Raw genomic sequence first — 14,734 nt, forward strand, 5'->3', positions numbered from 1 at the left:
GGTGTAAATTTGTTTTAACAGACAACAAAACCTCATGACACACAGAGAACCAGTATGTCATCACTTATGACATATCTTTCTCTCCATGGAAAGATGATTCTCCTTGTTTAGGTTTGGTGATGTGCTGCCATGAAAACAATGTTCTACTCAATTAATTCAAGATTTAAAAATACGACTGAAGACAAATTACAGGGTATTTCTATAGTTTGTAGAGGTGTTTATTAGTAGCAGTGAGGCTTGGGTGTGACTCATCAAAATGCAATCAGCTCCAGCTTCATAATCATTTATTGCAAAGACAATCAGAAGTTTAAAGTATTACTGAAACTACACCATTTTTGTGAAACCATGAAATCAGGTGCAAAGTTCATTTCAGAATAGTCAAATGCACAAATGAGCCGAGAAGGAGTCAAATTGCATTACTCTATGAATTAAATTAGAACAATAGTTGAAGAAATGGCCTTTTGTTAGTTGTTACATTAAAATGAAAGTAAAATTTTATTTTAATGAAGGCAAGACATCAAAGTTAATTGTTTGCACCAAGTACTCCAAATAATCACATACTTTTACAGAATGGTTTAATTGTAGAAAATAACGGTTCAGGATCTCCCACAGTGTCTAGAGCTATGTTTTCATTACAAACGTGCGCAAAACTTTGTCAATATTCTGCTAATGTCAAAAAACCCAACAATTGCAGAGTTTCCATTAAATAAGAATCACAACTAAAATTGCAGGTGAATACGTTTGTTCAAGCAATAAGTCATTAAAAAACATCCATAATGATCCTACCACTTCCTGTCATCTTCTTTGTGTTTTCCACCAACAGTAACATCTGGTTGTTGACCACATGACTTGTGTGGTGCAATAAAAATATTTCCATTGCAGTTTTGCTAACTTCACTCATTACAATATGATCAAAAAACCACAAGTGTTTCAAAGTTGCAGTGTTTTCAATAAGCTAATTAATTTTTGTAATTCCAATTTGCGCTTTTATATAATCAATGGAAATACGGGTTAGAATTCACCAGGACTTTTCAGGATTGTACAGTCACCAGTCCAGGACTAGCCCAGAGTTTGCAGCAGGTGGGTGTCTGTGCATTTGTATGAACATTGACGAATATGCTTTTGTACAATGTTCACTTCTGACCACAAAAAATAAAAAAAAATATCAGGAACAGACAGAAATTTTGCAGGAAGTCCAAGTTTTAACTGCGGAAGATTAATCTTTTTTTTTTTTTTTTTGCTTGTTTGGGAGATCTGGAAAATCACTTGGTGAAGAAAAGGTGAGCATTAAAGAGGTTTGTGGAAACAGTGAAACATTGTGATGCAATCCATGTGTTAGGTGTGAGTCTCTTCCAAGGGAGTGGGCTTACGACCAATTCTGACAAGGACTGTGCACTGAATAAAGATTGAAACATTCTCCAAGAGCAACATCTTCCAGCAATCCACATAGCATGTGTGGATGATATGTGTGTTTTAAGGCAAAAGTAATAAGTGGATAAAAAAAAGAAATCAGAACACGTTTTTGACCCAAAACCTATACTAAATCCATAGGGTTCATTGAGAACCAAGAAAACTGATCAGCTCCAAGGTACAATAAAACATAAGTGAGTTACTATCAGTCATGATTTGTCCAGAAATGTAGGTCTACAATAAAATGGTAGACCAGAGTATAAAGGTTCAGAAAAAGGTTAACACTGTAAGTATTAACTGTTTGCATGAGCATGTTGTATTTGCTAATTAAGATCTCTGAAAAGTGTTGAATATTTTGCATATCAGCATACATCATGTGAAAACAACTGCAACAACAAAGAAACCAACAATTTAAAAATGTGTGCATCATCTGAAGCTGCTCCCAGTGTATGCTGAATATCCATATTTAAGTATCTCAATGGAGCAGAAAAAGCTCCCGTAGACTTTCATGACGTGGAACATGTTTGTAGCTGCTAAGGTAAAAAAGATTTAGAATTAGATTTTCTTATAAGGACTACAGTACAAAAAGCTAGGAGAGCTTTAGCAATTACACATGAAAAAACGGCAATGAGACGTGGTTAAAGCAGACTCCAATCACTGTGTTAGGACATGCCTAATGTTGTTTTAATGAGCTGACAGTACTGGTGTTTAGGGTTAAAAGGTTGAGTGCATAAATAGTCTGGGTGATTCAGTTCAACATTAGTGCTGCCTGGAAGAGACCAGCAGTAGAAGACATGGTGTAAACACTGATAAGAGCCAGACAAGTAAAAGTTAGCACACTCCTCTCACTCACACAGGAGTGTGTGTGTGGATCAAAATGTGAAGTCGGATGAGATGTTCAATACATAAAACACATGAAGCAGACCCTGAGAGGACCCATGGAAGAGCATAAGTGATTGACGACAGATGAAGAAAGATCTTTCACAAAACCAGATGCACAAAGCTGTGGATTATTTCCCTTAAAAAAAAGTACACAGTACTGTATTATATAGGTCCTTAAATCCAAACAGAGTATTATTTGAAGTTTCTTCAGTTCAAAGAACTCCATAAGCAGCATTAACAAGAAACATCCAAACAGCTGAAATGTGTGTTGCTTTTATTTAAAATTATTCATCTGTTAAAAGTTTTTTACTTTTTTTCCACAATATCCATATATTATTTATCACACCCTTAAACTCCAGCTAAGATTGAGGAAATAAGGAACAGGCAGAACAAATACACAGGAAATTAATGCAAATAATTCAGAAATCAACCATTCATCACATATGTGTGGGCAAGTAACCCTAGCAGACAGCCATAAATCCTGCATGCACACACAGAAACACACGCCTGCATACACACACAAACAAAACTAAGAGGAGCAGTTTACTAACCCATTGGCTCCAAAACAAACTGGTCTTGAGTGACAGCCAGGGGGGGCTGGACACAAATGGACAGCTTAGCAGACTGTAGGACAGAGTTGGTCTTCACCTTCACCTGCAGGAAAGACAATGACAAAAGGTTAACCTGGAAAGACATGTTTTATTTTTTATGATGCCAGCAGGCTGGCGGTGTCTTAAAGCCCTGACGAAAAGAAGAAGAAGAACAAGAACAAGAAGAATTATGAAAATCTTTTTTCTTTCTCCATCTGTGTTTGGATTTTTTAAAGGCTGGTCTTAAATAACTCTGCAGCTACTCCTTCATTGTATTTTATTTGACGCAACAAACCAAATTAACACAAATATTTCAGATTACCTGTTGGCAGAGGGATAAGGGGATAATTATTAGGGTTTGATCTGTAGCAACAGGGCCTGTTCACCTTAAATAGTTGATGAGTTAACCATAAATTCTTCCTTGCTTAAGGTATACTTGTCTGACCAGTCGGACACCTAAAACCTGGCTGAAATTCAGATATTCAACAATACAATGCTCCAAACCACAGCAGCAAATCTACCATGGGACATCTGAAAAAGAAAAGCATAAAGTTTTGCAATGGCATAGTCAAAGTCCAGATCTCAGCCCAATTTAAAACACTGTGATGGGACCTTAAGAGATATGTGCAGAGACTAATTGGACACTTTGTCGTTATGACAGTATGTAGACAAAGAAACAATAAAATAATTTACCTGTACAGTAACTGAGGGTACAGGCAGACCATCAATATCTTGGATTAGAGCTTGCTGTAAAAGAAACAATTAATATATTTAAGCTTCTGCATGTATATCCTTATGTTTTAAATATCTAAATATTAGTTCATGAAGAACATCTGAGCTTGTGTGTTTACCGATGGTGTGTCGAGGCATGAAGACACAGTCGCCTTGACAGACAGGTCATCCACAGCATCAGATTTGGGGAGTATATCTATGAAAAAAGGCATGCATTTAAAACACTGCAAGTGTCTTAAATAAATAAATGCTTGTTTTAGTGTTTATTTAAATATTAAATACTTTGCATTTTCACAAATGCAAGGTATTAAATTAAGAAATAGAAATACTTTTGTGAGAAAACATTGGTAGTTTCGGGTGAAATTAGATATTTACATACAATGTTTGAAAATAAACACAAACTGTAAAAGTTGGTTGTTCGGAGTGTCATAAGTATACAAAAGAAATGTTGAGTGAAAGGAAAATGCGCGTAAGAAAAATAGTACAGAAGCAACAGGACTACCTGCAGTCTTAAGAGAAATGCTGAGCAACACTTATTCAGTAGTTTCACAAATTATGGACAGCCTCAAGACTGTGCAGGTTGGCTTTTGCGATTGGTGAAAAACCTTAAGTTTCCACATTAAAATCCCACTTTCTGTTAATTGTTTCCACACATAAACATAACCATTCTATTGTCACCTTTGTGTGCACAACTAGCGTGTTTTTATGACATAACGCAAGAAATGTATAAAGTCCAACTCCTGTGGTAGTAGAGATCTAAAAATGTCTTTCAGAATGGCAGTACTTGGAAATCTTTATATTTACTCCAGTGGTACTTTGCATAAAAAGTTTAAAAACCACTGCCATAGTAATATAAACTTCTGAAGACATGAATTTGAAGACAGCTGAAGGAAGACTGTTACGACCCGGGGCCTTATGGGCTGGGTTGCAGGTGTCAAGTTTTTAATGTGCACTAGTAAAGCGTTTTTGAGCAGGTGTCCCCTTGCAGGTTTTAGCGGCGTTTCCCAACAGGGGTTTCACCGCGTTATTTCCTAGTGTGGAGGTACGGCGGGTAGAGCTTCCCTATCCCCTTTCCCTTCATATGCTCGGGAGCATTCCATAGTTTCGAGGGGGTGACGGCTTGCTGGTCACCTTTATCGTACCACTGGTTTTTAAATGCATAAAAACCCATCGCTACGCCTCCCAAAGACTAGGGATGAGTTTGTAAGCTTCTTCGCTGGCAGTTAGCGGGGACACACTGTGGGTGGTCATTTTGAGTTTTTATTGTGCATTAAATTGTCACTTGTCCGTCGTTATAAACTATGGATCAGATTGAGGCTTTTAATGGTTAAATGTTTCGTAGATGTGTTAAGAGCAATTATAATGATGGCAGAGCAGTTATGATCTTGCCTTGAGTGTCACGTGGAAATGTGATCGGCACTTTTAGAAATTTTAGATTTGTTTGAAGTTGGTGTGTTTAAGCCTTGTCTAAACTCGTCTCCGTTTTTAATGGCGAATATCACTGGTTTGTCCGGTGAGCAGCAAACGGACTTGTTCGAGTTTCAAGTTCAGTGGAAGGAAAAAGTGTGCTTTGAGTCTGGTTGTGAAATGACCGTTCTCGTGGAGGAGTTGGCCCACGTTTTGATTGAATCCCTTAAGAGTGTGGTAGTGGACCATGCTGGGGTTGTTGTGGGTGTGACTCCATGTTATGTTTATTTGATGAGGAGAATCCTGAACACTTGGTTAAGCAGTAATGTGACCTTTTGGTGTTGTGGAGATATTGGCTCACTTTTGGTTTGACACTCTTTTGGTGTTGCTGGCTGTGAGACAGCAGTAACTTTGAGTATGGTGCTGGACCATGCTAAGAGTGATCATGTTGTGGGTATCGATCTCCATATTCTCGGTCACGTTTGCTTACCTGACTTGTGTAGCAACGTTTTGTGGTAATGGACCACTTGTTGCTGTGACCTTTTGTGTTGGGTAACACCAGTTCAGATCTGGTTGGATTGCTGGTTATTGCTTTGGGGAATGGTAACTGGGTGAATCCATTTTGATTTGGCTGTGAACCTGTGGTAGGTCACTTGTGTGTCAGGTCTGCGTTCGTAAGTGGTTTTATCCTCTGAAGGTACCTGGAGGGTGTTAAAGCAGTAAGGACATGTCCTGTTTCAGCTGCTGTACCATTCTTTGCCAGTCTTCCTAACCAGTGGCCAGACATGATGGGCACAGCAACTTATGGCTGTGGGACATGGAGGCTGACGATGTGACGGCTGTCATCCTGAACACTAAATTTTGGTAACGTACTACCAGCCCAAACATTTTTAAATTCATATTTGTTTTGAGTTTTTAAAGGTTCCCCTTTGGGGCCCTTTTCTTAAGGGTGGGGGTGTTACGGCCCTGAGCCTTATGGGCTGGGTTGCAGGTGTCTTGTTGTCTGTCTTTGTGCTCCTCCCCTTTACAGGTGCTGTTGATTTTATTCATTTGGAGCACAGAGCATTTAAACCTGGCTGTCTCCACCTTCTGGGTCGCCTTCAGCGTCCACTCTGCCTTGATGCTTGTGGTGTTTTGTTGCCAGGCCTCAGCTCCCCTCCTTTTGCACGTTTGAGTTTGTCTTTGTTTTTGCACTTCAACAATTCCATATGCACTCATACACCACATCCAAGCATTTGAATTACAGCACTGATACTGACATCCTCAATCCATTGTTGTTTGTGTTAATAAACATTCCTTTTTATGCACTTTAATCCCTGCATGGTCTCCCGTTATTCTTATGACCTTGAGCCAGTCGTAACAAAGACGAAAATGAATGAAACTGCTATGTGGGCCAAACTTTAAAGCGGTTTAATCCTATTTATTGTACAGTAGAATCAATGAAATTGAGAGTCCAGTTTCGTCAGGAAGTTGCTTCAAATTCAGAGCATTTCAGAGCTCTTTCTCTTGTATCCTCTCACCTTGAGTCCTGGTAGCCTCTCTGATGAACTTCTGCAGTTTCTTCATCTCAGCATCAATCTGCTCATAATCAGCCTCCCTAGCATCTACTTTTGGAGTTGAGAAAAAGGAGGGGTCTGTACCCATGTAAGAGCACAAAAAATGTCCATCTGAGCTCAGACTGACCACAACACCCTTCAGCTCCCTGAGGAAAAAAAACAAAAAGAGGACAGGGTTAACTCTGTAACATCTGCTGAGAACCTGTGCTTTACATTTTCTTTGTAGTTCACCTCTATTCCTTAAGGATAACAGAAGGTGAAGCTCAGTGCAGGCTTTTAATGTGGAAATACATGATAAGATGGAGAGTATGAAGAAATGCTGAGTGATCCAATAATGCTTAAACTGTGAAGTAACTTGTTGCAGATGTGTTTGTGTGATTTCTGTTGCAGTTCAGTGAGGAGGTATTACATTCATCCGCACACACACGAGACAGCCTGCTCCACACTTGCACAGGAAAGTGTCTGAGGGAGCACTAAGCTTTCACTTTAACTGTTGCGGGAAGGAATTGATGTTTACAGAGGCAGGACAAAGATTTGCAAAAACACACATCTCTACGAGCTGTCATTTTTACTAAAATAAGAAAAATGCAGAAGACACGACAATTTTTTAAAACATTGTTTTGGCTACTTGTATGAAAATAACTGTGGATTCTGCATAAACGGACAAATGAACAAGAAAACAAGACAACTGCCAGAATACAGGCCATTTGTTGACAGAACATTTTTCATACTGAAAAGATTAAGTGAATTTTTACAGATTATGGCATAAAGAAGTCGCCCTCATTATGTTGATGGTTCATGATGACTGGTGGCATGGTGCCAAGCCACTGTGTGCCAGACCTGCAGAATCAGCACTATTATCTGCAAATTAAACAGCCTCAGCATTTAGTACGACCCAATATTCCTATTCACTAATATTCTTGATCCAGCTCTGTGGTTACCCTCACTGCTCTGATCCTGAATCTGAACATTAAAATGCTAACATGAGAAGAACCTATTTTACATATTTGGCAGGAGTTTCATACTTATTGGTTCTCATAAGCTAGCAGGGGTCTGAAACCTTTATAATCCTAAGAGCCATATTTGTGTTCAGTCTAGCTAAATAAAACTTTAAGAGTCGCAAATGTTACATCACCTTTAATAAAACCACATACAACAAAGAAGACAACCTGAAATCTTTGATAAATTTCTTCTTCAGAAAATTTGTTGCCATTTTTAAAGAACCCCGTTTTATTTTTGTTTTAGGTTTTTGCAGAACAGAGATGTAAAAGTTTTATGCTATTGCAATTTGAATTTATGAAAATGAAATATCAGACATAAGACAGTGGCAGAACTATCAGGCACAATATTATGACCACCGGTCAAGTAGTGTGTTTGGTCACCTTTTCCTAGTTAAACAACCCTAATCTAGAGGTATAGGGTCAAAGAAACTAATAATCATGATAAGTTGTTATTCTCTGTGGAACATTTTCTAAATTGTTAGGTATGTTGTTAGATTTGTTAAAATAAATGTCTGTGGACAGTTTAGAATGGAAAAAGTGGACTGGGTCCACTTCAGGGACCCAATATGTCCCTGAAGCAAAGCAAGAAACAATTTTGGAACCCTACAGTAAATCTACGGTGAGCTGCTGGGGTGTGTGTTTGTTTTGCATGATTTGCTGTGTATTTGTGTAACTCTCCCACACTCCTCCATGTCCCACAGACACACCGAACGACCCGATGACTATCAAAAGCTTAAAAACAACATAGCCTCAAACTAAACCAAACAGCTACCCAGACACACACTATCTCCTACATCTAAACCACACATGCGCAAACACTGGATCAGAGACCTCATCATTTTTCAACTGTGTTTGTGCTTTACGTTGTAATTGTATCAAATTGCAGCTTGATTGTAGTTGTTTGGAAAAAGACAAAGGATTGGCTCTGACTGGTCCCTCCTCACTATGCTATGATTGGCCAGCTGGAACACATTGCAGGGTTATTTCCTGCCAAAACTCTGGATTTTACAAGCTGATAACTGAGTCAGCGTACCTGTTCCATGTTTACTAGTGCTCATGTGAATATTTACGCCTACATTCAGAAAAATGCATACACTTTGTACAGAGTCTTTCAATTTTAAGGAGATTTGGTAGACCTTAGATTCCACTTTTTACTCATTTACTTAAAACTAAACTGATTTTTACCTCCCTTGACATCTATTTTGTTACATACGGTGGTAAGATAAACTTACACAGTCAGTCTTGTTTATCTGAAAGTATGAGCAACTGTTTCTTTGTATTTATCTGACATTAGAAATGGAAATGTTTAGTCAAAGAGTTGTTTCCATTAACCATTTTCAGACTCACACAATCAAAACCCTATTTAATGACAGGTTGTCTTGTTTTTTCCCATTTTGAATAGTGGCTCAGAGGAATTTATTTCAAGGATTTTTACCTGCACGTGACAGTACTATTTACTAGATAATGATAAGATTTAAATCAAATTAAAATTCAAAAATACTTCATTTATCCAAAGGTAAAATTAAATGCTTTCATAACTCATATCATCCAAGCAGCTTCAAAGAGACATTGTGGATGGCAACGCTGTGGCAGAAAGGATCTATGGTAACAGTCAGTCTTGCAACAAATCTGAACATCCCTCTGACTAAAGACTGTTGATGTATGGCAATCTCATGAACACATGCTAACAGTTTAATTTCCAATTAGTAGGAATGATATTCCCCATAAACATGTCCTGAATGACTCCATCAGTTTTTGTCAAAAACTGCTAATTCACCTAATTTACTTTGCCTACTACTCTTTAAACCTCTTTTGGGCTTCTTTTTAAACCATTCTGGGGTTTGGGGTCATATTATTTGAGCGCTTGAGATCCTAATCAGCTTCTCCGAGATGTAAAAAACAATACTTTATTGCCACGGTCACATCATAACAATTGCCAAAAAAATTGAGCAAAAATTATTCCACCTGCACAGCATCCATGATACCTTGCCAAAAAAATTAAGAACAAAAGTCTACTGAAAGAACAAATCTAAGCTAACATACAGCAACTCCAACATCCTGCCACCATGAGCGGCACAATTCTAGAATACAAGATAAGCTCTACATGGATGAGTATTGCTTTGTGCATCACACATCAGCCCCAGATGTGCTGTTTTACTGGCGGGGAACTTACGGGAGATTGGCGACACGAACAGCCACGGGGACAAAGGGAAGCTGGGCTGCCCACTTCAGCGTGACGTCCTGGTAAACCAGCAGCATGTTGTTGTGGTTACCAAGCAGCAGGTTTGTGGTGCCATCTTTCACTAAAAAATAATAACAGACAAAAGAGATTAGGCAGAAAATCTGTCACTTTTAAACATTTTTGAAGCAGGCTTGTAGATTATGGAGCAATAAAAAAAGATCTACAAGTCAGAGACATTTTGAACACAAATTCTCGAGTCAGATAAGTAGGAATTTTTCTGTAAGTTAAAAAAACCCCAACAATCTCTCTGGTGCATTTATTCACATTGGTGTCTTGTGGTTAGAAAGTTATCATCAGTTTCATAGGAGCACAAATTTGAGGTTTTAGTTTCTCATTCTTAGTTACATGAAACAGTGGCACATATTCACAAATCTAACAACCATGGACAAAAATAACAAATTCCTGTGGTGGGTGGCACTGCCCTTCAGGATGAGAGCAGCTTGAACTCTCCGTAACAGGGAAATCATCTCTTTACGCTTCACATATGGTTTGAATAAGAGATGCTGTCATCAAGATCCTTCATTCAGACACAAACTCTGCTCTTATAGGTGTACTGTAAATACAGCTTAGGCACTTTCTCTTGTGAACCAAGGCTAGAAACATGAAATATAAATACTGCCTGTATATCAACTCGCACCATCCAGTCAACCCACCGATGGTGCAGTTACCACCTAGTGAGATCTGAGGTGACGGCCACACGCAAAACAAAGCTCACAGAAGTTATAATATAGTAACAGCGGTCAGCAGGGTATTACAGTGCTGGGGTCAAAATGATAGAGTGTATGTTGATGCCACATCAAAGCAAACACACCTTATATCTCAGCAGACTCCTAAAAATGACAGTTTAATTATAGAAGGAGGAGTGTGAATTATGGTGTTTTTAACCTTTTGTTCATTCCTGTCTTCTCCATTGTCTCCATAGTAAAGCCAGTTGATTTCCATTGTTGCTACTTGATTTTCACTGTTGTAACATGTTTCTGAGCTAATTTTCTTCTCAAACTATGTATGTATTTACTTTACTGCTTGACATTAGGGCTGGAACTAACAGTTACTTTAGTATTTGGTTATTCTTTCGATTAGTTAGATTAGTCAGATAACAAAAAATGGCACATTTTCCAGATGTTTCATTTAAGTCTTTTTTATACAATTAGGCATACATGATAAGATGCAAATAAGCAATTCACTTTCTTTTTTTGAATAAGGAAATAAACATTTTATTGCCTGAAAAGCACAAATGTAGCATTCCTGTAGTGTACATGCTTGGTTATTTGATGCATCTGCAAATTATACTTGTAACATCATCATGTGAAAAGCAAAGCCCTTTCTACTTGTCCTTTTAAAAAATGGTCTATATGACTTAGACTTAGACTGACTTTATTGTCATTTTGCATGCACAGGGTGTATACAGAACGAAATTTCGAAATATGCTCCAGTTAACAATAATAAATTACTAAATTAGTTGAATTTTTCAATAATAGATTTATAATGATTAATCTGATTAATTGTTGCAGTCCTATTTGACTTTTTAAAGTCCTTCCCTCCACCCCAATAAACCTGATGTAGAATAAAGATATAAGGAAAAGATAAGGAAAAGGGTAGAATGCTCAAGCCATTAAAACACAATGTTCAGCTGTAGAAAGGGATTGAAAACCATTATAAAAATGCTCTGTCTAATACATATATTTTTTTGAATAATAGAAATATGATCTCACTACATTCCTTGGCATGATAACAGGCTCTTGAGTGATTTTTATGTTTGCATGCACATAGTGTTTAGTGACCCCAAAGTGATTTAGTTTAAATGAAAACTGAAGGCCGCTGCATATGACTTACATCATTTCATAACAATAAAATGACCAAATAATAATGCGTGTATTTGAATAGATCTGTCATCTGTTTATTGCATTCTTACAGTTAGAAGTCATCATTATTTATCATAGAGGTGAAGAAATCTCATTTTGGAACTGAGGCCAAAACATTTACAAAATAAAAGAAAGAAAGGAAGAAAGACACAGACAGACAGAAAGAAAGATGGATGGAGGGGGACTGTCGATAAGGATAAGAGATTTGATCCATCTGAGGCAGATGTGAGGCCAGAGGCCAGAAGGAAAGAATTAAAAAAAAGTCTGCAACAGATCGCTGTTGTCTACACTCCTTACACAACACAAAAACTATGAGCAAATGTTTTAAGACAGTGTGACTGTTTGATTTGCTACTGAAAATTTGGTGGCAGTTCAAATAGTCACACTGTTAATATGTACCTGCTGAAAATATTTTAATCGAGTTATTGTTGACAATGCAAACTCCAGCCATGTGGAAATCTTCCCAACACAGTCAATAAATATCACAGTCTAGAGAATCTTGTGAGGTAGAAGCAAACAAAGAGTCTCTTCTGTTCAGAAGAGAAAAGCTGTAGTTTATGTGCCAATTTTTCTCCACTTTACCTGAGATATAAGGTAGGAAACAGCTGGGATTAAATTCTAGTTTCTTCATGAAGCGTATTTGTCCGTTATCACGAAGACAGAAGAGGTTCCTCTCGCCCAGTACCATGACGGAGGAAGAAGAATGGGAGAATGAGGGTACTGATATGTCCAGGGCCTGTTCTCCCAGGACAAATGTCCAGTCAGGCTGTAGAGAGACACACAAAATTAAAGCAGACCATTCTAATTAATATTATTGTACTATTCTTCAACTTTAAATTAATGTAAATTATGAATAATCACTATTTGAACAAGCCTTCAAAAAACTTGAAAGACTCGCATAATTTTTGTTACATATTGCGACTGTAAGGCACAAACAAGATAACTTATACAGGATGTATATGACTGAAGCATAATTTCAAATACTTCTGCACTACAAACACTTTTAATCAAATGCATGTGGCTAATAGTTATGCAACCAAGAGGTAATAACAGATAAAGCTGTCATCAACCTCAAAAATTAAAGAAATCAAGGATATAATGGTAAAACTGAAAGAGCAACAAAAACCAGGATAGCAGATCAATTGTACTTGGGTATATTTATCCTAAACATATCATGTTCAGTGGACATATAAGATATAAATACCTTTTTACTCTACATTGTTAAAATGCAGACTATTACAACTAACAACTCTGTTAAGCAAAGTGTATAAAACTTTCTTTTTAGATATCAAATGTGCAGAAAATGCATTTAAGGTTCAATTCTTTCCTTTTTTTTTTTTTTAGCAGGGATTCAAATGTGTCGCTATGTATATGTTTGACAATCAACCAAGCTCATTCAGAACTTCGGTCTATCTGTATCTGAATTTCAGACTCACCGTCAGCCTCTTGCCCCCAGTTTTAGGGAGTAAATCTGAATCCTGTCGACTCTCTGCATCTGTAGCAATGGCCAGAGTCTCATACCTGAGAGTCAAAATGAAACAAACAGTTACTGACAAAAACAGTGATACTATTTCTAAAATCCTGTTCAAGTACTATCAAGAGTGCTCTTTTGTATCAATATAATATGTAATTTTAATCATAATATGATAAAATTAACACAGGTTATCCAGCACTGCATTTAAATTTTCAGTTTTATCTTTAATTGTAGCTTTGCTTTCCTACGTTTAACTTGGATTTTAATTCCAGCTAACATTCTCTTTCCATTGTTGGTTAATGTTCAAATGTTAAAGTGAAATATCATAAAGCATGTTAAAAAAATTTCCCTTATTCACAGCCTCTCTTAAATCAGTCAACACTGTAATGACCCACCTTTTTCAGGAAATGGCAGTTAATCAGTTTTAGTCAGTGAACAGTATACATCTGTCAAAAAGTTAAGTGGTCAAGCTGATCTGTGGTCAGTTGACTTTGGCATTTGTAGTGTTAGCCGTTTTCCAGTAAGAGGCTGGCAGACGAAGCAGCTTGGCAGGAATCTGTCTTTCTTCACCAACACCTGAATGAACAGCGCTCTAAACGTAACCCAGTATGACTCCGAACCACAGACCAAACACTAAATACCTGCTGACCTAGCCAGTCTGTGTTATCATGCTGAAAAATGTCTTTGGACCATAAAACTGGTATTAATCGAATCAGACAGGTTTAAAACCTATATTAAATAACAGCAGTCTTGATCTATAAAGGCATCCAGTGCATCACCTCATGGGCTCTGCATGTTTTATTTTTTTTATTTTAGCGATATGCTCATTAATATTATGAGCATATCATAATATTATCATAAGGATTTTATTATAATATTACAAGATAACATTGAGGGTTCTTCCATACAACAAAAATGACAACAAAATTCTGTACGTCTCCAATGCTTACAGTTTTTTCTTGAAAGCATAAATACAAAGGGTCACTCTGAATTTGTGACCATTATTTGTGGTCAGGAGGAACCTGTATTTCTCTTGAACCAAACTGGATCAACGTTTCAGCAGTATCCACAAGTTCTTTGATAATCAAATTGTATAAACGGATTTTAGAAAAACACATTGAGAAACGTGTAAAACTTTCTTCCTTTTTCACAAGGGTCAAATGTAATAAAAGAAGAAATCCTAAAGTTAGATTTTTGCAGTAAAACACATGATTTATTGTTTCTACTCATCCATAGCAGCCTCTGCTTAGCCTCTGCAAAGACCAGCAGGAAACTAATGAGCTTTATGGATGACTGCCAGTAAAGAAACATTTTCATCATGCTGTGAGCACTACTTGGAGAAAAAATAACCTAAAATATATAAAATGTGTCAGGGCAGGGATGTTTACAGAAAAGATTTAGTGAATTCACAGGCATACCACTGTCTGAGTGACTGAATTATATTCCACATAACACTAAACATGTATACTTGTTTGATACATATGGAGACGGGTAATGGTAATGTTTCCTCAGCTCAGTCCACTTTGATTTTATTAAATGATCATTTGACTTCAAAATCAAAGTAATGTGCTTTAAAAA

At 37.3% G+C, this 14,734-nt stretch overlaps 1 protein-coding gene across 2 annotated transcripts in view; it reads right to left on the minus strand.

Moving 5' to 3' along the window:
• The window catches only part of bbs9 (Bardet-Biedl syndrome 9), a 150,357-nt gene that overhangs the window by 123,556 nt on the left and 12,067 nt on the right, over window positions 1-14,734 (minus strand). For both annotated transcript variants that reach the window (XM_028013515.1, XM_028013514.1), the window contains exons 7-13: window positions 13,119-13,203; window positions 12,265-12,448; window positions 9,752-9,881; window positions 6,542-6,723; window positions 3,734-3,810; window positions 3,576-3,629; window positions 2,844-2,946 (exon numbers count right to left, since the gene is read on the minus strand). In XM_028013515.1, coding sequence (XP_027869316.1) covers window positions 2,844-2,946; window positions 3,576-3,629; window positions 3,734-3,810; window positions 6,542-6,723; window positions 9,752-9,881; window positions 12,265-12,448; window positions 13,119-13,203 — 815 coding nt within the window. The remainder of the gene's footprint in view (window positions 1-2,843; window positions 2,947-3,575; window positions 3,630-3,733; window positions 3,811-6,541; window positions 6,724-9,751; window positions 9,882-12,264; window positions 12,449-13,118; window positions 13,204-14,734) is intronic.

Source organism: Xiphophorus couchianus, chromosome 3 (genome assembly GCF_001444195.1).
Source record: "Xiphophorus couchianus chromosome 3, X_couchianus-1.0, whole genome shotgun sequence".
NCBI classification, from domain to species: Eukaryota; Metazoa; Chordata; class Actinopteri; order Cyprinodontiformes; family Poeciliidae; genus Xiphophorus; species Xiphophorus couchianus.